The sequence below is a fragment of the Triturus cristatus genome, chromosome 7 (genome assembly GCF_964204655.1).
Source record: "Triturus cristatus chromosome 7, aTriCri1.1, whole genome shotgun sequence".
Taxonomy (NCBI): domain Eukaryota; kingdom Metazoa; phylum Chordata; class Amphibia; order Caudata; family Salamandridae; genus Triturus; species Triturus cristatus.
Genome location: NC_140590.1, coordinates 1,003,414,135 through 1,003,441,546, shown reverse-complemented (window position 1 = coordinate 1,003,441,546; position 27,412 = coordinate 1,003,414,135). Strand labels below are relative to the sequence as shown.

General features: G+C 44.1%; 1 protein-coding gene across 2 annotated transcripts in view; it reads left to right on the top strand.

The window, feature by feature from the left end:
* LOC146810995 (organic cation/carnitine transporter 2-like) overlaps positions 1–27,412 on the top strand; it is a 596,936-nt gene that overhangs the window by 439,716 nt on the left and 129,808 nt on the right. For both annotated transcript variants that reach the window (XM_085618046.1, XM_085618045.1), the window contains one exon: positions 15,005–15,187. In XM_085618046.1, coding sequence (XP_085474172.1) covers positions 15,005–15,187 — 183 coding nt within the window. The remainder of the gene's footprint in view (positions 1–15,004; positions 15,188–27,412) is intronic.

Genomic DNA, 27,412 nt, shown 5'->3' with positions numbered 1-27,412 from the left:
AAAAAAAGTAGTTTATTAGGCTATGACAACAGCTAATATGAAAACCAGAGAAGAAATGCTCCTTCATACCAATATGTCAGTTAGTCCAGAACAGTAAGTCTAGTGGACAAGGTAAAGGTTCTGGTGTGAGGCTTATTACCACCTATAGCAGACGGGAAAGAGCATCAGAGCTATTATTTATCAACAATTAGAGGATTGCGCTATGTGGGCAGTACTAAGCTTCAGATGCATGTGAGGATTTTACAGCATCCAAGAGCTATTGTTAACTCAGATTTATCCTATCATGTGGCGTGCCACTTCAAAGATACACATAATAACAATCTTAGTTGTATTAAATATTTTGTAATTGGAGCAGTTCAGGCTCAAAGGATAAGTGGCAATAGAGCGAAGTTGTTATGCCAGCTGGAGTCAAAATTAATTTTTGAACTGGACACTAAGACATCGATTGGCCTTAACACTAGGTATGATTTACTTGATTTTTCATAACATGACCATTTCCCCAACATGACCACTTTAGACATCAAAGTTGCTGCAATGTAATAAGATCATTTATCTTAACTTGTGGTTAATTTATCAATAGTGTGAGGTATATTTATATGATTTTATTTACAATGTAATTTATATTCGACTGTTTATGTACATATCTATTGACCGTTATTAAGCAACAAGTCAGTTCCTCTGTTCGCAGCTTTTCCCTTCTATAGTACTGTACAGCACCAAGCACTTTATGTAGTTATTGTACTTTATATGATAGGCACAATAGTTAATTAGGTTAGACAATTAGGCAACAGACAATGCCTCAATACAGAATTAGTGTTTAATGCATCTTCTAATCGTATATCGTTCAGCATTGAGGCTGTTTTATTTTTCGAGAAGATGACAATTGACCAATGCACATTGCACTGTAGTTATTATATTTACATGTTTTACCTGAATGTTTGAATATTTACAAATAACACAGTACCGTATATTAGGCATTTTTTATATATTTGATCAAAATGAGTTTTTACATGTCTGTGAATAATAATGAGCATATTTTGACGCAATATGTGAAGTCATGCAGATCTATAATGTTGTGCAATATTCATTGGATCAGAGACGCAGTGGTTCATTCACCTTTTTACATACTGAATGTTTAAATGTTATTTTCACCGTTAGATAATTGTTTTGGATACAGTGCTTTTAACAATTAACAACTTTTCATTGTATACATCGTATAAGTTGTACATGCGCGTAATATACATTGCCATCTCAGCTCTTGCTGATATCGTAGCACGTACATGTGATCAAGGCCATCTAGCGTGGCCGAGACGCATCTTGGACAGAATCAAGTACTAAATAATAAATGCATATCTTTTGGCACGACAAAAGTTTGAGTCCGTTCCCGCTTCTTATGAAGTTTGCAAAAATTGGGATTTTTGTTTGAACCCAAATATATATACACATTCCACCAGCAAAACTAAAATGATGACAACACTGCAGTAACCTCTGGCCCATCCCGATTCATTCATATGCACAGTGCAATGCATTGTAGACACAATGTGCATATATGGCGCTGTGATTTTGCACAGGAGCAGCTTGCTTCAGTTCTGACAGGGATCACTATTCTGCTCATATACCAGTCAGCTCTGTCCAGTTAGCTCTGTGCACGTGTGACAAATCAAAGAAAATGAGTAGTTGGAGTGCCTATCAGCTGCTTTGGCAATTAGCAGCTTCACGTGATGACAGAGAGAGTTTGCAATGTAGGTTGTGATGAGGGCAGCTTTTATTAAACACATGAGTGATAAGATGGACTCCTTTTATCCAGTATTGGATCTTTCATAGATTCAAATGCTTGAATCATCACCGTCGTGTAGGTGGGAGTCCCACGGTATCATTATAAAAGCAGTAAACAACATATAACCATAGTCCTCAATGCATTGAGAAATCAGTGCAATAGCCTATCCTTGTCATTTTGTAAAAAGAACCAACTATAACCTATCAGGCAACAGCACTCTCTAGAAGCATCCCTAGAGAGGCTCAGTTCTTCAGATTTCTAACGCACATCGTGTGTCAGGAAATCTCCGAGCTCTGCTCAGTTTTTTCTTCTCTTCAACATGTCGGATTCTTCCAAGAAAGGACTCTTCAGGTCATGTAGTTGTTGTGGTAAGAAGACACTTCATATTGACGCCCCCCACAAGAACTGTATTTATAGCCTATATGCACAGCATAAGGTCAAAGACTGTAAAATCTTCGGGACCTTTTGAACGAAAACCCTGAAGGACAGGTTGTTAATTTGGCTACAAAAACTAAAAACCAAATCTGATGTGGTATCTGAGGATGAGGACACTGCTAGTTCCCGCACCTCTGTGGAAAAATCAATGAGAGACAGATCTCAAGAGTCTCCTGAGGGCCATAGAAAGGCTTCCAAAAAGTTTCACCACAAAACCTCCTAACAAAAAGGAAAGCTTTATTTCCTTCTGAGGTTAAATCTAAACCTACAACACCAGCATCTGTGGCTTTGAAACCTGGGAAATCCTCTTCAGACTCACCTCTGTCAAAAATAAAGATTTCCATAAAATCCACATCGTCGACGGCACCGCTGTCGAAGTCATCTTCGATGCAAAAGACACCTTCATACATCTCTTCTCCGTCGTCTAAACCCACGTCAACTAAGGGTACACTGTCAACGAAGGATGCACCTTTGATGATAGATCAATCGTCAATGAAGGATACATAGTCAACGGAAGCTTTGCTGTAGACCAAGCATGTCTCGTCTGCAGCAACGTCACCGACGGTAACTTAACCATCGACGTAAGTTCCCTCACCGTCAAGGACCACCGCTTCCTCAACGGCTACCACCTCGTCTATGACGACAGCTGCATCTATGCCATTGGCATTGACATCATCGGTAACAGTCCTTCCTATTTCCTCAACGTTGATACTGTCTTCACCTCCACCGTCAACAAGACTCTAGCTGACGTCGCTGTCCTCAAAACCAAAGAGGCCTTCCACTTTACTCATTACGTCTAAGGAAGCACCATCAACGTTCTTGTAGACGCCATAGACAAGGCCTTTTCTGCAGGAGCCTTCATTTATATCGAAAACAACTAGAAAAAGGTACTAAGTCCAACAACACAGAACAGAAAGCCACTCGGAAGCTATAAACAAAGTGAAAAACCTCTCCGGATAATTAATACATCACTGTGTCAGAAGTTAAGAGTCCATCAGCCCACCCTCATTGGCGGAGCTTCGTCATCTGAGACTCTGAGGGGTCAAGGTCTGGGCCCATACTATCGAACCAGCCGGCTCTACTGAGTGCCCGACCTATCAGAAGAGTGAAGGTGTTTCAATTAAAAAAAATATATATTGCCAACGTACCTTACGAAGAAAGAACGTTCGGGTGGAACGATCGGCGTATCCAAGCACCGCAGTAGGTAAGCGGAAGAGAAGGGTACGCGAAGGAGCGTTCCTCAGGAGTGTCAGTACGCAGAACGCACGGTGACGTGTGGAGCGTGTCGAACAGCTGAGCGTTGCCGAGTGAAGGAAAGAGTGAGGAAGTGTTACGCACGTGCACGTAAAATGAAGAGAAACGCGCATGGGAAGAACATCGTGTTGCCTTAGGGACAATACATAAGGTGGGAATACATCTATCTTTTAAATATTGAATTGAAATTTGGGCCCAACGTTAAACTGATTGGTGAGAAAGACAAGGATCCGACATTACCCGAGGTATACAAGATGATGTACCTTACATAAAAAAAAGGGGGAAAGTACATTTCAAAGCTTAAAGGAGGAAAAGCTGATAATTATTTCGTTTATTCTTCCACATGGTAAGGCCATTTTGTTAATTGGGCATTACTCAACATATTCAAGTGTTAGATAGATAAAATGCAGTTCGACCCTCCTGCAAAGTTTTTGCAAAGTAAGGGAGATCCACCCCTACCCTGGTCAAGGTGGAAAGAAGAGTTTTTGACTTATATGAAGGCAATTGATGGAGAACGGATGGGGCAGAGAGGAAAAAAAAGCATCCTACTACACTGCTTAGGATCAGAAGGTCAAGACATTTTGAGAGCGCTTCCACAAATTACGGCACAAGTGGGAGAAGAGAATTTGAATGTGTAATGAGGTACTACAGAGACTAGAAAAGCATTTCAAACCAACAACAAGTATTGCTTTAAACAGGTTTAAGTCCTACACGAGGGCGCAGAAGGAGGAAGAATCCTTTGATGACTTTTTAACGTCACTAAGATCCTTATGTGTCCATTGCAAATTTGGAATAATGGCGGACGAAATGATTAGGGATCAAATAATTGTGCATATGAAAAACAAGAAGGTCCAAGAAAATTTGTGGGTGATGGGAGATCCTAGTTTGTCAAAAGCAATAGTTAATGCGAAAGCAGTGGAACAATCAGAAAGTTGGATGCAAACCATTAGGCAAAGTACTAAGAAGGGTGAATGTGTGGAAGAAGTGTGTGCTTTAAAAAATAATACAGGAAGCAGTACGCAGTTTTAAAATGACAATATGGATGTTGTTCAAAAGAGAGTTATAAACAACAGATACAATAGTGGAAATTCCCTTAGAAGTAATGTGAACATGGGAGGGCAAAATATGTGTTTTAGATGTGGGAGTAGGACGCATTTTGCATCTTTTACAGGATGTCCGGCTATTAATAGACAGTGCAGGAAGTGTGGAAGGATAGGCCATTTTAGTACCGTTTGCAGAGATATTAGGAAAAATAATCCATCAACATCTGTGTCTAGCTCTATCTCGACCATTAGTGGTACAGAAATGGTTCAGAGTGAGGTGGGGAAGGAAGAGAATGGTGTCAATAACGAGTGTGAAAGAGGATTTGTTGTTTCCATTGTTAATAGAGGTTTAGGTGAAGATAAGGTAATTCTTCTGGAGTCTCCAAAATGTAAAGTCGAGGTTTTGGGTGTCGAGCTTCACCTCATGGCCGATTCTGGATCGCCATGGACTATAATTTCGAGAGATTATTTCATGGATAAATTGCAAAATGTATGTTTTGGGAAAGTACTACATGCAAACAATGTTATTGCTGAAAGCTTTGACGGTACAAGAATTGATATGGAAGGATATTTTAATGTCTCCTTACAGTTCAAAGGCAGAGTTGCAGAGATTAAGTTATACATCGCTGTGAAGGGTGTAAATGTGCTAGGATGGCGTGATCAATGGAAGTTAGGTATTATTTTAAACCCACGAGCTGTAGATCCTGTCACTTTAGGGGACAAATGTGAAATAGGGAACATTGCTGTGTTGGACTCTAATCTCAGAATGGGAAAGTTGGTAAAAAAAATTAAGAATGTTTTCTGTGATAATTTGGGAAGACTTAAGGACTTTGAACACAAAATCATCCTAAAATCTAATCCACGTCTGGTAGTACAAAAATTAAGAGGTGTGCCCATTAATGTGAGAGAAGAGCTCAGAGAAATGTTGAAACAACTTACGGATGAGCTTATTATAGAGGAAATGGAGTCTTCAGAATGGGTTTCACCCATTGTTTTAGTACGCAAGGCTGATAAGAATTTGAGGGTATGTGTTGACCTCAGAAGCCTCAATTCAAACATAGTGATTGATTGCCATCCTCTTCCAAACATAAACGAAGTGGTATCTATGTTGGAAGGAGCAAATGTATTTTCAACATTAGATCTGAGGTCTGCATATCATCAGATCTGTCTGTCTGAAGAGTCAAAAAATCTAACGGCATTCATTCCCCCACAAGGTCTGTTTCGTTACACCAGAATGCCGTTTGGTTTAGCTTCAGCAGCATCTGTTTTTCAAAGGGTGATGTTTAGAGTTTTTAGAGATATTGATCATTTTGTTAAATGTTTTCAAGATGACATCTTAATATTCTCAAAAAATGAAGAAGAACATGATTGTCATCTTAAAGAAGTCTGCAGTAGGTTGGAAAAGAATGGTCTCGCGCTCAAAGAAAGTAAATGTAAATTGTACAAGAAATCAGTAGAGTATTTAGGGCATACTTTATCAGGTGATGGGGTCGTCCCAAAGAAATCCAATGTGGATGCTATCATCAATGCTCCGGCGCCTACAAACAAGGAACAGTTATTGAGTTTTGCCGGGATGTGCGAGTACTATAGTAAATTTGTTAGTAATTTTGCAAGCAAAATGGAACCGTTGAGAGAGTTACTTAGGAAGAATGCAGATTACATTTGGAGAAGTATCCAACAAAGAGCGTTTGAAAACATTAAGCAGGAAATAGTGCAGGCACCCACTTTGAGGCCATTCTGTGTTAAGAAAGAATGCATTATCACTGTTGATACAAGCTTGTATGGCATTGGGGGTGTACTTTCGCAGAGGCACGGTAGGGAGGAATGGAATGTGGCCTTTGCTTCAAGAACACTCAATGAGTCAGAAAGAAAGTATGCTGTTATTGAAAGAGAATTACTTGCGAGTGTGTGGGGCATCGAACATTTCAAACTGTATGTGTGGGGTAGTAAATTCACGTTAAGAACGGATCATAAGCCTATAGTCAACATTCTTTCATCTGGTGGAGGGTGGAATTCCACCGCTAGAATTGCTAGGCTTTCTTCTAGGCTTCAAGAATACAACTTCAAGACAGAATATGTGCCAGGGAAGAAGAATGTTTCAGCTGATTTTCTGTCAAGGTTACCATGTGGTCATAGTGGTGTTAATGTGGTAAAAGAGACTGACTTGGTGCTTAACATTAATGACATTATTCCTGCACAATTTCAGGACATCAGTGAGGAGTTTTGGAAAGAGTGTGTGGATAAGGACGAGGATTTGTTGGAGGTCAAGAAATTTGTGATGGAAGGGTGGCCTAACAAGCGTCAGATCAGATCTGAGTTATTGCCTTTATTCAAGGTTGCAGATGAACTTGAAGTGGAGGGAGATTTTATTTTCAAGAATTCTAAGTGTATTCCTCCTAAAGGAATGCGGGATGTTATTCTTATAATTGCACACAAAACACATCCTGAGACTTCTTCCATGAAACGTCTTGTAAGGATTTTTTTCGGGTGGACAGGCATTGACAGGTTCATTGATTGCATAGTCAGAGAATGTGAGCTTTGTGTTTCTAGTGAAAGAATGTTGAGCGTTAAAACTCCACCTTTAAGAATGGTGGAATGGTCAAAGGTACCTTGGCAAAAGTTAGCTTTCGACACTTCAGGTCCTTTTAATATGCTTCCTGAAAAATGTAAGTTTGCTTTGGTGTTAGTGGATTACCATTCAAAATGGCCGGAGGTAAAGTTTGTGAACAGAATAACAACAGACATTGTGTTAAATTTTTAAAAAGAAACGTTTGCACGTGAAGGTTGCCCGTCTTACCTTGTCACCCACAACGGGGTGCAGTTTACGTCTTCAGAGATGAGGAATTTTGTTGATGAGTGTGGTATAAAACATATTTTCACGTCTCTTTATGGACCGCATGAAAATGGTAAGGTTGAAAGGTTCAACAGAGTTTTGAAGGATTTTATTGGTGATTCCATAACGTTTGGTGAGGACTGGTTAAACAGAGTTAGAGAAAAAGTATGGCTATACAGAATCACTCCTCATACTACAACTGAGGTTAGTCCGTTCAAATTGTTGAAAGAGAGCCAGCTTCAAAGATCTGTCCGTGGTGGTTTAGAGAGAAGTGTATGAAACTAGACTCAAACAGTGTATGTATTGATGATATTTCTTTGAAAGTGACGCACAAACAACAAAAAACTTGTTCTTGGTTTGATAAAAAGTGGAAAAAACAAACACCTTCATTTAAAGTTGGTGATTGGGTTAGGATCCTTAAGCCTGGTATTCTCTGCAAGGGGGCTAGTAAATTTCGAAAGCTATACAAAAAATCAAACGGGTTTTTAAGAATTCGGTTGCTACTCAAGATGGGAAGGTCTGGAATGTCAGAAGGGTTGCAAAGTGTCCACCCAGCGTCAGCGGAAATTTGTCTAATCCGGTTTCTTGCGATACTAACCGTGTCAATGAAAACAATGCTGGTACTTCTTGTGAACCTAGCAATGCGAGAAAAGAGAATTCCGTTTGTTTTAAGGCCAGAACCTGTAAAATATTTCCCTAAGAAGTTGAATGACTATATTTAGTTTGTTTACATTGTGTTTTTTATTTTCACCATGTTTCATTTCTTTTCTTTTCTTTATTATTTTTTTTTTTGTGTTTTCTTGTTTTTTTTGTTCAAAGGAGGGTGATGTGTTGTATCTTATAATGTGTTCATTTGAATGTTAACTTTACTGCATCAGTGGCATGTGCCTTGTTTGCTTTCAGGCTATGTTCTAAGTTCTAGTGTAGAACTGTTTATGTAACCTGCCAGTAAGAGACTCAGTTGGTCTAGGAGTCTGGAGCTGGAAGGATGTCTGCAGTGTCGCACAATTAAAGTTATTCAAGCCTACAAGTTATCTTCTTGAGTTTTAATACTTCCCTTTTCTTTTCTCGGGATTATATGCTCACACTAGTGCTATGAAATTCTGTGGGACTTAGCCTCTCTTAGGAGTGTTCTAGAGGGTGCTGTTGTGTGGTTGGTTATGGTTCAAGTTTAGTTCTTTTTACAATATGACAATGATAGGCTATTGATCTGATTTCTCATTCTCATTCCAGAACCTACTAAACCTCCTGAGGCGGAAAGCCGGGAGACTGCCACAATTCTATTTTATATATTTGTGTGTCACTCGTAGATAATTTGTTGTTTTTATCAGCACTGACTCACCTGGCTTCACAGGACTCGCTCCTGAAAACACACCGCACAGCTGCCCCTGCGCTGTCAGCGGACTCGCAAACAACCACGGCGCCATTACCGGCGTGCAGATAGGCCACGCCCACACGGAGGCCACGCCCCCTTCTCGAGCAGGTATTTAACGCTGATTACTAGCGTCGCCTGCCAGAACCTACTAAACCTCCTGAGGCGGAAAGCCGGGAGACTGCCACAATTCTATTTTATATATTTGTGTGTCACTCGTAGATAATTTGTTGTTTTTATCAGCACTGACTCACCTGGCTTCACAGGACTCGCTCCTGAAAACACACCGCACAGCTGCCCCTGCGCTGTCAGCGGACTCGCAAACAACCACGGCGCCATTACCGGCGTGCAGATAGGCCACGCCCCTTTCCTCCCTTCCCATAAAAGTATGTGTCTCTACCGTACGCGCAGCGGACGGGCGCAGCGGGCGCGCCGTCTGCGCGCCTAAGGCAAGCCCGTCTGCGCCCGTCAGCGCCAAGTCATCGCCTCTCGCCAGTCCCCCTGCCCAGAATACTCGGACGACACACTGCTATGATAAAAATCATCTCCTAGCACTTAACCCACGCCTACGCTGTCACAAGCTAGAGGGCTGTATGGGTCAGACTGCTCTGCAGTGTAATTCCTGTAGCTTAATCATACCTGAACCAAGACTGCCCCGACACAGAGCCACCAGAAGGAACCACTCCTCGCTCACAATCTCTCAGCTTAATGTCAGGTCCCTGGTAAGGCACCATTCTGAGGTATTTACGTTATTAACGGACGAGAACCCAGACATATTGTTCTTGAGTGAAACCTGGCTCAAGGATGAACTAACTAGCATCCCGAATCTTACGCTACCAGATGGATTCTCTATGTCTGCCATTAATAGAGACTCTAGGGGTGGCGGCATTGCCGCCATCTACAGAACATCATACACTTGTTCATTTGTAAAGGAAGAGATTACGGGCTGCGAGTGCGCACGTGTTAAAATCACCACTAGCCCTCACTTTTCCTTCTCTGGCCTTTTTATCTACAGACCCCCGGGGCCCACCTCTAAATTCACAGAGGAACTCCTAGAAATAGCCCATGCTCTGGTTGCACGCTCCGCTAATTTCACGATCCTAGGGGACTTAAACCTCCATTTCGATTCCATCTCGGATCCAACCATCAGTAATCTCCTAGCGGACCTGACTGCCTTGCAGCTGACCCCTCTGATACAACTCCCTACTCACTCTGCTGGTCACCTACTCGATCCGGTTTTTACTAATATTCCGGCCGCCTCCTGTCTTAAACGGCCCTGGCATAAACTCCAGAATATGGACTTTCCTGCCAGCTTAGGAGAACCCAACTTTGAAGTCACAAATGACATTAATACATCTTATGCCGCCTTTCAGGATTGGGTCACCAAAGGACTCGACACTATCATACCTGCCAAATGGACTAGAGGGCGGAGCTCCCCCTCTAACGCATGGTATAATGAGAACCTGAAAATTCTTAGAAAAGAATGCAAAAGAGCGGAACGTCATTGGAGGAAAGACTATAGGGACAAGGACAAAGCTTTTTATTTGGCCACACTCAAGTCATATCATAAAGCTATACGCACTGCTCGCGCATCCTTCTATGCCAAGGAAATTGACTCCAGCTCCAACCCCACGAAAACAATTTTTAAACTGGTCCAAAAACTACAAAACAGTGGCAACCTGGCCTCGTGTATTTCCTCCACTCAGCAATGCGAGGACCTCGCCACTTTCTTTACAGAAAAGGTGAGGAAGATCTATAACACCTTTTCACATATCCCTTCTGACCACACCAGCTCCCCCAATTTCTCATTTAAAGGTCCCAGGCTCACCTGTTTGCCAGCTATCACTCTTGAAGACCTAGCTAAATTCTGCAGGAAAGTAAAAACCGGTGCCCCCTCAGACCCCATGAGACCAGCCTATTTTTTAGGAGCTTTGGACTTCTTTCTTCCCTCCTTGACCTCGCTCCTTAATCTCTCCTTTTCATCGGCCACTGTACCCATATGCTGGAAACAGGCCTGTGTCACCCCCATTATTAAAAAACCCAATCTAGACCCCACTAAGCCGGAGAACTACAGGCCCGTCTCCTTGCTCCCGTGGGTGTCCAAATTGGCAGAAGCTCATGCGAACACCGTACTCACTGACCATATGGCCAAAAATAACATCTTGGACCCCTCCCAACATGGGTTTAGGCCTGGACAGAGTACGGAGTCCGCACTTCTGTCCACCACTGAACACCTCCGAGGGATTATGGACACCGGTCAGAGTGCTGCGCTGATATTGCTCGATCTCAGCGCAGCCTTTGACACGGTCTCCCATAATATCCTACTGAGTCGCCTGGAAAGCATTGGGATTAGTGATCTGGCACTCGAGTGGTTCCGTTCATTTCTCACGGGCAGATCCTTTCGCGTGTCAGCCCCCCCTTTTATCTCCCAATCACATGCGATCGGCCAAGGAGTCCCGCAGGGCTCTGCACTCAGTCCATCCCTTTTTAATTTGTATATGCAGCCCCTTGCGGCAGTGGCCAAAGAATGGGATCTCACGCTGGTGTCGTACGCTGACGACACACAGCTGGTAATCACCCTTACTGATAAGCCCTCAGTCTCCGCTATAAGATTTAGGGATGGGTTGGCTGCAATCGCCAACTGGATGACTGCAAACTGCCTTCAACTGAATGCAGGGAAAACCGAGGTACTACTCCTGGGCAAAAGCACCAGTTGTTGGAATGATCACTGGTGGCCCCCCTTATTGGGCCCCATCCCCCCTCCCAAATCTCTGGTCAAAAACCTAGGAGTATGGCTAGACTAATCGCTGAACTACCAAACTCACACAAAAAAAGTAGCAGCCACATGCATTGGGCTGCTGAGAAGCCTTAATCCCATTCTAGGATTCTTTGACTCTAAAACACGGCAGCTTATTGTCCAATCCACCATCCTTGCCCGGTTGGACTATGCGAGCGTCCTATTATTAGGCGCTAATAAAGCCGAAACAACCAGGTTCCAGCGAATTCAGAATTCAGCGGCCAGGGCAATTGTAGGCCTTCCCAGAAGGTGCTCTGCTAGAGCTATCTTACAAAGACTCCACTGGCTTCCGGTGGAAGCCCGTATTCACTTTAAGGCACTTACCATTGCATTCAAAATCCTTAAAACTGATGGTCCCGTACTCCTTCGATCGCTGCTAACACCCTACACCCCCCAACGCAATCTCCGCTCCATGGGCCAACACTTGGTAGTGGTCCCCCGCACGAAGCGCTGCCGTATCGGGGGTCGCTCCTTCAGACTCTTGGGAGCAAAATTATGGAATTCCCTGCCCCTCCACATCCGCCGCCTTGACAATCTGCCCGCTTTTCGCAAAGCAATAAAAACTCACCTCGTCCCTCTCATGTAGTCTCTACTCTCCCTTCCCTTCCCCCCCAGTAGGTTGTGCTATGGTTCTTAGCGCCGGGACGCCCCGTTGCTGGGGCAGCTGTCGCGCTCTACAAACCGATAACATAACATAACATAACATTGAGGCCCATGGTTAAATGTTGTCTACTACTTTTATAATGATACCGTGGGACACCCACCTCGACAACAGTGCTTATTTAAGCATATGAATCTATCAAAGATACCAATACTGGATAACTGCCGGTAAGGGTATGTAACTAATTTTCTTCTCCTCGTACTCCACACTTCTGAATTATACTGAAATTCAGAAAGCAGGATAGCCAGTGGCTGAACTGGCCTAGCGGGCCATGCTGTAGGTTGTCATGGGTGGAAGCAAAAGGTGAATGATACTTGGTAAGACCAATTAATTAAGGAGTGCTAAGTAAAAGCCTCTCTGTGAATGTATGCATATGTATGTATTTTTACTTATGATAGTTTTTTATTCGTTTTTTATTGCATGAGGCTCGCAAGACTCCTAAAGCTATCAGAATGCAAAGCAAAACAAGCATTTGCAATGCAATAGGTTTCACATTTACGGGAGTTTGAGCTATTGGCATTGTAAATGACAATGCCTTTTATTTATGTTTTGGTTTTTAAAACATAAAATAAAAGGCATTGTCATTTACAATGCCAATAGCTTCCTCGCGTAAATGCGAGACCTGTTGCATTTTCAATGCTTGTTAGATGAGCTTCAAAGACTTTTGAATGGAAGCATTAAAAGAAAACCTCTCATAACTGTACCAACAAATAGGTCCTTTTTCTCACCAGGCACATGGCATGCATGATTAGAAGCTGTGTAGAAATCAGCGCTTCGCGGTACTGTGGTAAACACTAATGTACTGGAATCTTTATTTGAATCCCTTTCGGAGCAGTCTGTAAAAGTGGCAAATATAATTGAAAAATTGAGCAGTTAACATGCACCTTTTGGTTTCACTTTTCCAAAATGATCCTACATAAAATCCTACTGAGCAATGTGCTGGGTGTTACTCACTTGGTGCACATGGGGTCTAAGTTTATACTTTTTGACAGGGCTGTTTTAAATTACCAGTCCGGCCCTGGGCGTGTTCCAGAGTCGAGTCAATGACAAAGAAGTGGTCCAAATGCTACGTTCAGAAGGGTGAGGGTGTGGCTTAACGGCCAGTGCAGCCGACTTGGACGCTGAGAGATCCAGGTTTAAGGCATGTTGTGTGCTCAACATCCTGTGATTCTGGGCAAATCACTTCCCCCTGCCTACGGACAGCGCCTACAGACCCTCACGGGTTATTAGCGGCGCTATACAAATCCAAGTATTATATTATAGTATAATTATTAAGAAGAGAAAGAGGCAGCCAAAAGACGAGGATCAAATGTCCAAGCAAGATGGAAAAAGTGGCCTAGAAGGAGACTAGATAAAGAGGGGGGGTGGAAGGAGTGGGCCGAACGCTACTCTTAAAAGCTGATGAAACACAACTAGTAGAAATGGGCAAAGTATTGAGGAACTATATGCAGCCGTTCCAGGCGTTCTGAATTTCGGGTACCGACGGGAATCTCTGTACGCAATTACGAGTTTGCAGACCAAGAATTACTTGGCATAATTCTGCATGGAAAGCTGCATGTTTAAAGCTACAGATCACATTTTTAATGAAACTGCACTACAACAACAGCACCGGCCCTGATATAATATTAATGGCCGCCAAGCAGCACGGTAGCAGCAGAAAGCCTTTTAGGCTCTTGCGCAACACGTAGCTAAATTAATTATTTGCAGGGAAAGGATCCCATACCCCCGGCAGCCTCCGAGGGATCAGTGAGAGCCGGACTGCGGAGGCGCTCATTAGCGACCCTCAAATGTCAGACACCGGGAGGAAAGAAGAGGCCTGACAGGGAAGGAGACACAGCGACACAGAGATCTGGAAGGGAGGGGGCGCGAGAAAGACAGGGACAGCGAGGTACAATGATGGAAGAGGTGGCGACGCAAGAAAGGGAGCGGGCACAAAGAGCGACGAGGGCGTGAGGTAGACGGGGACCACAGGTTAGAGATAGGAAATGATGGAAGGCTCGTGAGAGAGAGCAGGATAGAATGGGGAGAGCGGGAGAGACAAAGAGCAGTAAATTCAGACATAAGCGAAGAGAGAGAGAGAGAGAGCAGTAAATACAGACATAAGCGAAAGGGAATGGCTCGTAAGAGAGACAGAGGCCTAGGAAAAGGAGGGGAGCCAGGTAGAGAACAAATGCGTATTACGAAGAAAACAAGACAAGCCCGGCTTCTAAAGTGCTCCGGACGCGAGCGAGCGCCCACCGCGCAAAAGTGAAAGCAAATTTGTCATGGCGAGACGCGGAGGAGCGTGGCGCGCGCGCTTGGCGGGGGCGGGGGAGCGCATTCCAGGCGGGGGAGCGGACCCTTTGAAGTATGATGCCAAGGGCGCCAGTGGGCTGAAGCGCTTCCCCAAACGGATTGCATGGCGGCACGATGCACGTGATTGTACGCGTGCTCGCCATGCAATCCACTTTTGGGAGCACTTTGAAATGCCCCTCTTACTAGATTCTCGCATAGCGATTGCGTAAACGCAATAGCTAGGTGAGACCTAAAAAATCTACAGGATATGCAGTGTACTTTGTAACATGTTTCAGAAGGTTGGGTGTTCGTCATGAAAAGAGTTTCTAAGTTGTCACTAATCGGGTTTTCTATTTTATGTTACAAAAGTATGAAGGTCAGTGCAGTCCTGTTATTTGTCCTGCTAGTGGTACCACTGTAATAATAATCTTAACAATAGTTTTTATGTCTAAGGAAAGCATTGTCACATATCACTGCAATATTGTTATTTTTGCACTCATGTATAATAAAAGGTAGTCACACTTACTAACCCAGACCTTATGTGTTTAACCTCACCAGACCTTTACATCTTGTCCATTTTTCTGGTGATGATGGGAAAGTTTGGCATCACAGCTGCATTCTCAATGGTGTATGTCTACACGTCTGAGCTCTACCCAACTGTAGTGAGGAACATGGGAATCGGGGCTAGCTCAATGGCTTCCAGATTGGGGGGCATCATTTCTCCATACTTTGTTTACCTTGGTAAGTTCTACCATTTCAAATATGTTCTTGCTGATTTTATATGTTATTAGAATGATATCGAATCTAAAGTGTTTGCAAACATTTAGGGCCTTGTTTAGAGTCGAAATGTCAGAAATATTGTGAAACAAAGAAATTGCAATTTTGTCTGGATGCCGATGCAAATTTGTTCATATTTAAACATTCTGTGGCTATAATTTCAACCAGTGGTGGAAATTCTCCGATGTGATGTCTGCCAATATTTGAAAACACTGCAACTATACCTTTACTGAAGAGGTACTCTATCTCCATTCTCATTCCCAAATAATGGGGGTGATTTAGAAGATTCTCCCTGGAATAGATGTGCAATCCTCCCCCATCCTGGCTCATGTGCCAAATCTGACATGGTAGAAATGAAGGATGATGACTAAATTTCTGACTTTTGCACCTGTAGTCCTTGGTTTTACGCCCAGCTTATGCACTTGACCAGGGAATTACTCGATTCATATCCCTTTCACCTCCTTGTTTCCCGAAGTAGTGTAAAAATGTCTGCAAATTATACAATGTGTTCTTGGGTACTGCCCACGCCCCCCTACCCCCACAGTTCTCCCGCTTCCTCCCCCACTGTGTGCCTACGGACATTTCGACCCCAATAACTGCAATGCTGTTTAATTAAGCGCTGCATTGCAGGTGGCAAAATGTCTGCTAGCACAATTAACATGGGTATGCATACCTTTTTAATTCCTTAGCTGTCCAATTAGATATATTTTTATTAGAGTTTCCTGTAAGTTTGGCTGCATTATTGGCAAGTTTTCTAGAGCACGTTTTTGGTGAAAATCCTGTCAGTTTCCTGTATGTATTTTCTGCTCTTAGTGGTGTGCCTCATGTTTTAGGGGTTTTCCACCACTTATTGATAAAAATGTTGGTAGTCCATTAAAGTTTGCATGGCTGATTTAATTCTGATTTCAAGAAGCTTTATGCATCCCACACCACTACCGGTACTACAGCAGATTTTGCTTTAACTCACCCTTCGAAATAATCAGATACTTAGCTGTGGCCTGAGTTACATCTACGTAGTTGTCACAATTAATGAGTAAAGATTTTAGCAACACAGATTTAATGTAGTGGCATCTGCATTGACTGTATGCCAAAGCTACTGAAGATGACAGTGGGAATTAGTTGAATCTAATTGCTCTGGGTTTTGTCATCCATATGTTCAAGAATGTTAAGTACCTATTTGCTAGATTATGATAATTCTCCCACAAAAGGTGTGTGAAATACTCCTATCAGGCCATCAATTACTATTAGCAGGACTTAACGCTGATTTACAAGGAGTTGATCATGTGATAGTAACTCAGAATTACTTCATTCAAAATCCTCTACTCACTGACAAACCGCATCACTTATTGGTGCTCTGCTTTATCCTACAAGCGAGTAATTTAATTTATTTAGTATAGCAATGATGTTGACAGCCTCAACAACAAAAGGTCTAAAGTTCAGATGATATTTTCCATAGAAAGATTACATCTAAGACGGATTTTATAATGCATTTGTATAGGTACTGACTGTACACTCGCTCAAGCACTGGCAGTACCTTTCCTGACACTCACTGCTTCTTTAAACGTATGACTACGTCAAGTTGGTGCAAGTATTACACTTCTATGGAAAAGTGCCCAAAACCTTTTATCAGGCGCGACAGAAAATGCGACTTCTACATTGTATTATTTTAATTTTAAGTCAAACATTTGATTTAGCCCTTTCATGTGCAAAGACCCTGGAACATTGTTTAAACTAAAACATTTTACTTTTAAGGCAGGCGTTTTTAAATGTAACACTCACTCACATTTTCTATGTGCGGTCTAGACCGCCTTCCTTGAGATTTGAAGATGTAATGTGTGTCAGCAAATATCCAGGAGGACACCTAAGGACAGGGAAGGTATACAAATTTGAAAAAGACGCATTCATGACCCAGCAGGTAACTGCAGTGGCGAAGAATGTCCAGGACAGGTCATTCTACTGTTTACCATCATTCCTCCTTCCTAGAATCATACAAAGGTAAACCCAACAAAGTTGTGTGTGAAGAATTGCTTTATGTCCACCCTCATTATTAAATGTCTAGGAGATCAACGTGAACAAGAGGCATATTGACACTGAGCTATACTTTGATATGAAAACATTCAATGTTAAAACATTCCACATCGAACGGTTGGATGTTAAAAGAATCAGCATTGAGTTGCTTTCTGACCAATTCCAACTGCTATGCCTCAGCGACGTGCCTCTTACATTTAGGAGGATCACTTCCATCAATCTGGATTCTAGCATCGAGTTCCCAGCTATCCTTAATGCTTAACTGGAAATTCCCTTTGAGGAGACACTCACACTCTCAAGATACCTGCAGAACCTCCAGAGAATCATTCAGTACCTCCCTCATAAATGAGCTCAGAAACTTTTGATAGCGGACCTTATACGACATAACATCCAAAGGACTACTTTCTCTGGATAAAAGAGACCGTTGTCACAAAAAACCCGCACTGCATCAAAATCTTCTACTCCGAAGAAGAGAATCACTACTTGTAGACATAACTAAACTAACACTGTCCCACACAACATAATGCCCCCCTATTTCTCCTCCGGGTTCCCTGTCAAAACTATCACTGGTGCGTGCTATAACCACATTTCATGATGTCCTTGCTATGTTTGCTGCAAGATTTAACATCCTCTGGGTATCAACATCCATCATAAGTGATGCTCTTCACCCTAGGGCTGACATCTCCTGAGGCTTGAGCCGGGAGATCGAGGCTGCCGCGCTGTGCGAGGTGTTAGTGGGCTGAACTTTTGTATGAAGGTGGCTTTTACCATTGTTTTTTACCGAGTATTTTAACCGGTTTTATCCTTGATTGTCGCTTTTGAAATAATAATATATTTTTAATCCTTTACTGTATTGAGGCTTGTGCATTCTTTGCCCCTTTACAACGTACAATTAACATTGCACTACACGATCTTTACCCTCCCGCCCGCCATCTTGGAGGTAGCGTGGGTGAGCAGTCTAGCGTCTGCTCCCCATACGCTACTTAGAGGACCATGGCGCAAGCGCGCAGCGCGCGCGCCGACGGCGTACCGAAGGCACGCCAAAGGCAAGCCCGTCTGCGCCCGTCCGCGCCAGGACACCGCCAGGCGCCAGGGACTATGCCACTTCTACATTCAATCGTAGTAAGTGCAAACTTGTATATAGTGGTGCTGAACTTAGGCTCATTTGTGCTAGGTCGTCTCTGACTAGCCTGTCATGCCACAATGTGGTGCCACACTTTTTGGAAGGTCCCATTTCCTGCACACAATGTAGATTTCAGAGTAACTGGGAAGCTGAAATTCTACAAAATGCTCCTTCAGTATCTATTTCTGGGCAGTATGATACTGGGCCCCCTGCGTCCCCGCATGTCAACACGGCCAGCAATAGTCATACCCCGACTCCTAAAACTTTACAGCACAACCACTGGAAGGGCTTTTTAGGTAACGTGAGATCGCTCCCAAAACATGCATCAGAGATCTGGGACATACTAACTACCGACTTACCTGATGTGGGTTTCTTGACTGAGACCTGGCTGAAACCCACCAGCGGCCCCGATATCAAGATTGCCATCCCTGATGGCTACAGGATTCAGCGGCTCGACAGGCAGCTGAAAACCGGGGGGGGGGGGGGGGGGGGGGTGTTGCATAATGATCGCGCAAAAATCACTATTCTAGACCAACGCACTAACGCCCAAATTGAAATTTTGATCTTCAAAATGGAAATGGTCACCCACGATTTTTGGAGAGGGGCATTGGTTTATCGCCCCCCTGGCCCTATAAGGATTTCTCCTCTCAATTAATGGAAATAATAGCCCCCCATGTGATTGCTTCTAAGAACTTATTATTATTGGGTGATTTTAATATACACAGCGACAATCTTTCGCTTCCTGAAATATCAGCCTTTGTCTCCGACTTATCCACACTGCACCTCACCAAAATGAACGATGGCCCCACACATACGGCTGGTCACACTATAGATATCATTTTTTCCAACACTGATCGGCTAATCTGTAAAGCTCCCCGCCCTATGTGTTGGACGGATCATGCTCTTATCAGTTTCCAAGTGCAGTGCCCTCTTACGTCCACTGCAACGGCAGCACACATCCAATTCTCTTACAGACAATGGTCTACAGTCAATCCGGAGTCGTTCTCATTAGCTTACATACCCCCCAGGTACCCCCCGACCAACAATATTGAAGATAACCTTACCCTTTTTAACACTACGGTTCTAGCGGCCATCAACTCTATTGCCCCTGTAAAGATATGTACTAAAGCCCCTAGGAACACTTTGGCGGTTTGGTTTACCCCCGAACTACGTACAACGAAAAGCCGCTGCAAAAATCTGGAAAGAAAGTGGCGGCGCACCCACCAAGACACCTATAAAGCGAACTTTAGAGCCGTGCTCACTCTCTATCATAAAGAAATTAAACAAGCCCGCAGAGCATACATAGCTTCACAACTAAGGGTAGCAGGTAATGCGCCTAAAATCCTCCACCAAATTCTGCAAGATTTCACTTGTCCGAAAGCTTGTGATTTGGTCAACAATCATTCCCAGTCTCTTTGCAATAAAATTAGTTCTTTTTTCATACAAAAAATTGATACCATCTATGATAAATTTTCTAAAACCTGTCACACTTTACTGTCCGATGACACTGTGAAATCCCCTACTATCAAACACGCAACCTTGCTGACCTTTCCCCCCCTCTCACGAGACGAGACCGCCACACTACTGTGCAATGTTAAATCTGGTTCTCCCTTAGATGTTATGCCTGCAAGAATAGCGACGTCTCTTGCCTATGCACTTGCAGACTCTGTAAGCCTGCTTTTTAACTCCTCTCTAAGTAAGGGGCTAGTTCCCCTTTCTTGGAAAGCTGCACAGGTCATCCCACTGCGTAAAAATAACAAGCTTCCTATGGATGACCTCTCCAACTTCACCCTATCTCCCTCCTCCCTTATCTGAGCAAGGTCCTCGAGAAGTATGTGAACAAACATCTCTCGAACCATATCGAAGCGACTGGCTACCTGGACCCGTCCCAATCAGGGTTCCACGCAAATTACAGCACCGAGACTGCCTTGGTAGCTGTTACCGATTACATCAGACGATCAGGGACAATCTGCCATCTTGGTCCTTTTAGATCTCTCCGCCGCTTTCGATAGGGTTGACCATCTGACCTTGCGGGGAAGATTAAGAGGGACAGGACTAGGGGGTATGGCGCTGAATTGGGTAACTAGCTTCCTTACTAACCGCACACAAACCCTTAACCTAGGCCCTTTTCGTTCCACCACCGAATGTCTGACCAAGGACGTGCCACAGGGCTCTTGTTTGAGCCCAACGTTGTTTAACATCTATGTGGCCCCCCTTGCTTCTCTCCTAAGATCCCTTGGGTTCATCCCCATATCCTATGCGGATGATACCCAACTTATCTTCCCTTTTGATAAATCTTCACTGACTGCCCAAACATGTTTCTCCCAAGGTATGCTGGCCATTTCGGAGTGGATGAGTGAAAACTTCCTGCAGCTGAATGCCAGCAAAACGGAGATCATCCTCTATGGAGATGCCCCTATCATGTGGTCACCGCTCCTTTGCCTAAACTAGCAGTAAAAAACCTTGGTGTTCGCTTCGATCAGGCTATGTCTATGAAGGATCATGTTTCTCACACAGTCAGTGCATGCTTCTTTACACTGCGCCTTCTGAGGAAAGCTCTTCCCTATCTCCCGGACTCTTTTCGCAAGACACTTGTTCAAGCTCAGGTATTAAATAAACTGGATTACTGTAACGCCCTTATGGTCGCCGCCAATGAATCTGCCCTTAGCCGTCTGCAAGTGGTGCAAAACACTGCAGCACGACTGGTCACCAAAGCTCCTGGCAGATCAGCCTCTCTCCCGCTGCTTCGGCGACTACACTGGTTGCCGGTGAGGAAACGAGTCAAGTTTAAGCTCTGTTGCTTAACTCATAAAGCACTGTGGGGCTCCGGCCCTCCTTACCTGGCTGAAAGGCTCCTCCAATACATTCCCAACCGCGACCTGAGATCAGGCTCCAAATCTCTGCTACTCCTTCTGAGGATAAAGAGAGCACGGTTAGGAGGTAGATCCTTCTCCTACCAAGCACCGTTGGTCTGGAATCAGCTTTCCCTCCCGCTTAGACAGTGCTCTGACTACCTGGGGTTCAGAAAGATACTAAAGACCACCCTTTTTACAGAATTACATCTTTACATCATCCCCGCACAGTTCTGCCAGCGCTGAGAGACCCCATCGGGGGTGATTCACGCGCTTTACATACTATCTAACATAACATAACATCAAGAGCACTCCTCTTACTGTTTCAAGGTCTCCTTAAATCTGAGACGGAAAAGGTCCTAATACCATCGATAATGAAGACAGCTTCACTTAGACATCTGAAAAAATATAGAACTTCTGAACTTGATCCAGATTTCCACATTCAGACTTTTATGTTTTTTGCCAGTAAGAGGGAGGCATTCATTATATCCCTTAGCATCTATACCACGTGATGAGCAATGCCTGGAAGGTTTGTGAATCACCACTTGATTGGCATGATACAGCTGTATGGATCCGTCCTAAGGTTCACAGAGGATCTTCCTAAAAGCATGACTTTCAAGAGATCCTCAACAAAATCCTTTTGTAATCAAATCATAAGTGATTCACCTGACTGCGGATTTGGCAGTGCATGAGTGTTCAAATGGCAAGTTCATGGCTAGTACTGAAAGACCTTAAGCCAGATACCCAGTAGAAAATCATGAAGCTCCATTTCTTTGTATTATTGTGACCACCCACTGATGAAGAAATGCATTAGAAGACGTTGGATGCAGAAATTGTTACACTTGGCTTGGAGAAACACATTTGTTTATCAATCTCATTTCAAGTCACAGAAACCGAGTTACCAGAAGTGCTTTAAATGGGATGAAAAGTGGGGCAGCCTCTAAAGGGGGCGTGGCCAAAGAAGCAGAACTAGAAATCCTTTTCAAGAAGCATGGCCTGTGTAAAGAAGTGTATGGATTAAAATATGTAAACTAAAATCCTGTACTTCACACAGTGAGTTTTCTGTAATTACAGATATGACAACGATTTTGTCGTCAATAATTAAAACTGAAAATGTTTCAATTCTGAAAGTATGAAACTGTGAATTAATCCTTAGTAAGGTCTGTTGAAGATGTAGTGAATGGTCTTCATAGTGTCTCAATAGCTTCTGTTCTCCCCTTTATAGTACTTTACTCTGGAGTCTCTCACTCCGGTAGCCAGTTGCGCCCTTTTAGTCCAAACATCTTTCTCAGTATCCTCAAGTTGCATCTCTCACATGTTATGGCTTTCCTCTTTAGCTCCCATTTTCACTCTCTTTCTGCATGAACTTCTTTTCATCTCCTCCACTTCACCATCCCCCCACGCACACAACCCACTCATCTGTAGGCATTGTATTTACTCTTCCTTTTGCGCTCCCAGTAGTTCAAAAGCTTTGTAACTGTTTCACACAATTTCTCATAGTGGCACATAAATGATCATTACTTGTTGCACTATGAAGGGAGGGCATGGTGTGGATGGGCATGTAGTTGTTATAGCTTTGTGATTAAAGCTCCCAGTTTTCCGTTTTTACTGATTTTTACAAATAAATACACACTGAAAACAATATATTTTCTGTTTGGTTTTTTCTTTTTCTGTTTAAAGAGCTTTATTGCAATTAATAGGCATAGTAAAACATCAATACAGATCGAATAAATTACAATGAAGAAACTCGGACAATAATATAGTATCATATTTCAAAAGCAGTCCCTTAACGGGAACTAAAACTATACTAAGGAAAAATAGCTTTTTAAAGAATTTTGATAGAAAAAGAGGAAAGAAAAAGAAGAGAGGAGAGAAAGGAAAAGAAAATAGAGGGAGAAGAGAGAGAATAATAAAAAGAGAACATGTCCAATTAATATCAATAACAGCTATTGAGAAAAAAAAATAAAAAAAAATAATAAACAGATGGCAAGAAGAGAAAAAGGTACTTTAACTGAAGATAAGAATATTCAGGGAACATGCTTAGAAAGATATGCAGTAAGAGGTGACCATAATAAATCCTTTTTAATTAATAAAGGCACTGAGGTGGTGAATGCACGATCAAGCCGGTGATGATGACATAACAAGTTCCACCAAGCCTGATATGAAATTTTGGCGGGGTCTTTCCAATTTGTTGTAATAATTTGAAGGGATATAGCTATGAATAAGTAAATGAATCTTCTAACATTACAATGAGCATCCCATATTGGTGAGGAGCCTCCTAAGAATATATGTGTAATATTAAAAGTGAAGCTTGTGGACAAAATGTCATTTAATTTGGACCAAATACGAAACCATAAGGATTTAATCGACGGACAGTGAAAAAACATATGAAGAAGATCACTATCTTCACATGAACAAGACCAGCATTTGCTAGAATCGAGTAATTTGAATTTGTGTAAGTCAGAGGGGGTAAAAAAAAGGCGGTTGTAAAAGAAAAATAGAGTTTGTGTGGTACTAGCAGAGCGGGAAGAAGCATGTATTTTGGACCAAACCGACTCCCAGAGCTGTAATGAAAATTCCTGTGCCAAGTCTTTCTCCCATAAAAGTTCTACTGGCGATTTCACTCGGTCAGGTAGGGGACGGGAGAGCAATTTGCAAATGGAAGCCGCTCTAAGAGAAATAGAGAAATCAATTGGAGAGGATATAGCCTGATCGGGTAGATCTGGAGGGCACAATTGGGAAAAAATGCTATGAAGGGAAGCTGCCAAGAGGGAATATTTGGAGGAGTGAGTATTAGAGAGGCCGAAGGATTCTAGAATATCTGAGAATTCCCTCGGCCTATCATCCTTGACTAATTGATCAAGAGTAAAAATACCTTTATCAATCCATTCCTTCCAGAAAAGCGCTTTATTATTGATCTTTAGAGATTTATTGTACCATATTGGGGATTGGGAAATAAAATCTTTAGGGGAAAGATAAGATCGAAACAGAGAAAGAGCAAGCGCTTTAGAGTGATTAAAGATGGGAGTGGAAAAACGTTTCGGTGGCTGAGATAAACGAGTAGCTGTAAGTAATGTAAAGGGTTGAAGTTATATACTCACAACCAGTATATAAGCGCTGAATACAAGCTGCTTAGTACTTTGTTTGTATCCTCTGAGGCGGAAGCCGGAGGACTGGGACCATCATTCTGTTTTTAAAAAACTGTAAATCTGTGCACCTGTGTGTGATTTTAAATACCTGGGAGCTCACCTGTTAGAAGCGCTCACCTCACGCGCTGACACAGCCCTCCTCGACTCTCCCTGATACAGCGACCAGCGCTGAGACAGGGAAACGCCCAAGGCGGTAACCACGCCCACCGCGAGGCCACGCCCACTCACAACCAGTATATAAGCGCTGAATACAAGCTGCTTAGTACTTTGTTTGTATCCTCTGAGGCGGAAGCCGGAGGACTGGGACCATCATTCTGTTTTTTAAAAACTGTAAATCTGTGCACCTGTGTGTGATTTTAAATACCTGGGAGCTCACCTGTTAGAAGCGCTCACATCACGCGCTGACACAGCCCTCCTCGACCCTCCCTGATACAGCGACCAGCGCTGAGACAGGGAAACGCCCAAGGCGGTAACCACGCCCACCGCGAGGCCACGCCCACTCACAACCAGTATATAAGCGCTGAATACAAGCTGCTTAGTACTTTGTTTGTATCCTCTGAGGCGGAAGCCGGAGGACTGGGACCATCATTCTGTTTTTAAAAAACTGTAATTCTGTGCACCTGTGTGTGATTTTAAATACCTGGGAGCTCACCTGTTAGAAGCGCTCACCTCACGCGCTGACACAGCCCTCCTCGACCCTCCCTGATACAGCGACCAGCGCTGAGACAGGGAAACGCCCAAGGCGGTCCCCACGCCCACCGCGAGGCCACGCCCACTCACAACCAGTATATAAGCGCTGAATACAAGCTGCTTAGTACTTTGTTTGTATCCTCTGAGGCGGAAGCCGGAGGACTGGGACCATCATTCTGTTTTTAAAAAACTGTAAATCTGTGCACCTGTGTGTGATTTTAAATACCTGGGAGCTCACCTGTTAGAAGCGCTCACCTCACGCGCTGACACAGCCCTCCTCGACCCTCCCTGATACAGCGACCAGCGCTGAGACAGGGAAACGCCCAAGGCGGTAACCACGCCCACCGCGAGGCCACGCCCACTCACAACCAGTACAAATGTGCCGGCCATACCAGCGCAGCGGGAGCGCCGTTTGCGCGCCGAAGGCGCGCCTAAGGCAAGCCCGTCTGCGCCCGTCTGCGCACGACCGGGCATAGGGCCAGAACCCCTGCCGAATATTACCGACTCTAAGGTAAGCTACTCACGGCGAGAGCTACTAAGCCTTAGACCCCCAGCCCCCTCCTGTGAATTTACCCACGATTTAGATGGACCATTCATTCGCTGCCCCATATGCAAACCAGCCCACCTCAAACTTCCCATAAAACACCGCATACCTGCCTCCCTCAAACTCGCCTTATTAAACTGTCGCTCGCTCCCCAAACATGCAACGCAAATCAACCATCTGATAGAGGACTTAGAGATAGACATCCTCTTCCTCACGGAAACTTGGCTTTCCATACATTCGCAATCAGATATGGCACTAGCCACCCTGCCAGGCTTCCTCATCCAGTCCCTACCCCGACCCCTAGGTAGAGGCGGTGGGGTCGCCATTATTCATCGGGACTATCTCCACTGTATAACCAGCGACGCGCAGATCCCCGACTCTGAAAGCTTTCAGTTTACCATCAAACTCGACCCGACCAACTCACTTACAGGAGTCCTTGTGTACCGCCCCCCCGGCCCACCGGGCCCTTTCGCTAGCTCCCTCCTGGACACCGTAACAAATCAGGCCCACTCCCTATCAAACTTCATGATAGTAGGTGACCTAAACATCCATCTCGACGACCCTGCAGATCTGGTAGCCACTGACCTGATTTCCGATCTGGCGGCACTCGACATTCGCCTCCTTAACTCCGGAGCGACCCACATTAAGGGTCACCTCCTGGACCCAGTGTTTACCAGCTCCCCTTTGGTACAAGTGAAGGTGGCCCTCCCCCTCCCTTGGACAGACCACTTCCTGGTCCCCTTCCAACTTCCAGGATTAGTCAGGAAACCACGAAAACCACCTACCTACATCAGGGACAGGACCTGGTCCAGACTCCCCACAGAAGAATGGGCAAGGATCCTTAAAACAACTATCCCTGCATGCGCCGAAGACCCGACTATCTCCGACATAAAATTTAGAGAGTGGATCGCCACCACCCTGAACACAGTACTCCCACTGAGAACTAGGGAGGATAAAAACGGTCAACCCGGTTCTGCCCCATGGTACACCTTGGACCTCCAGCTACTTCGCAAAAATTGCAAAAAAGCCGAACGGCTTTGGAGGAAAGACTGGCAGCACGCCAGCAAGGATGCATACCATAACACCGTCAGACTTTATAAAAAGGCCATTAAGCTCGCTAAAGCTTCCCACTATGACGCACGGATTAAAGAATCCTCCAACTCCGCTAGAGAATCCTTCTTAATAGTAAAGGAGCTGCTGAAAGTACCCAACACCCCTCTCTCCACCACCCCCCGGGTCGACCGAAGTAATGAACTTGCCTCATACTTCAATGACAAAATCTCCCGCATCCTGGTTTCCCTTCCCCCGCCCGGCCCTCCCAGCCACCTGGCCAGTCGCGCATCCCCCGGCCCGAGCAAAAGCAACCCTCACCACCCCACACTTACCACATTCCGGCCAGTAACCTGCACAGAGGTTGAACGAACCTTGACTAAAATGAAAAGCGGATCCCCTCTGGACCCGGCACCCATCAGATTCCTGAAAACCGTGGCCCCTGTCATCGTTCCCACGGTCACAGAGCTCATTAACAGCTCGCTGGCTCAGGGATCTGTTCCCGACAGCTGGAAAAGTGCGGTGGTGAAGGCACTTTTAAAAAAACCCCAGCTCGACCCAGCGGATATGTCAAACTACCGGCCAATATCACTACTTCCCGGAATCAGTAAGATAGCCGAGAAATTGGTCAACGAACAATTATCTCAGTTCCTTGAGACCAATAACGCACTACGACAATCCCAGACTGGATTCCGCCCGGGCCATGGCACAGACACCGCCCTTCTTGCCGTTATCGAGGAAGCAAGGTGCATC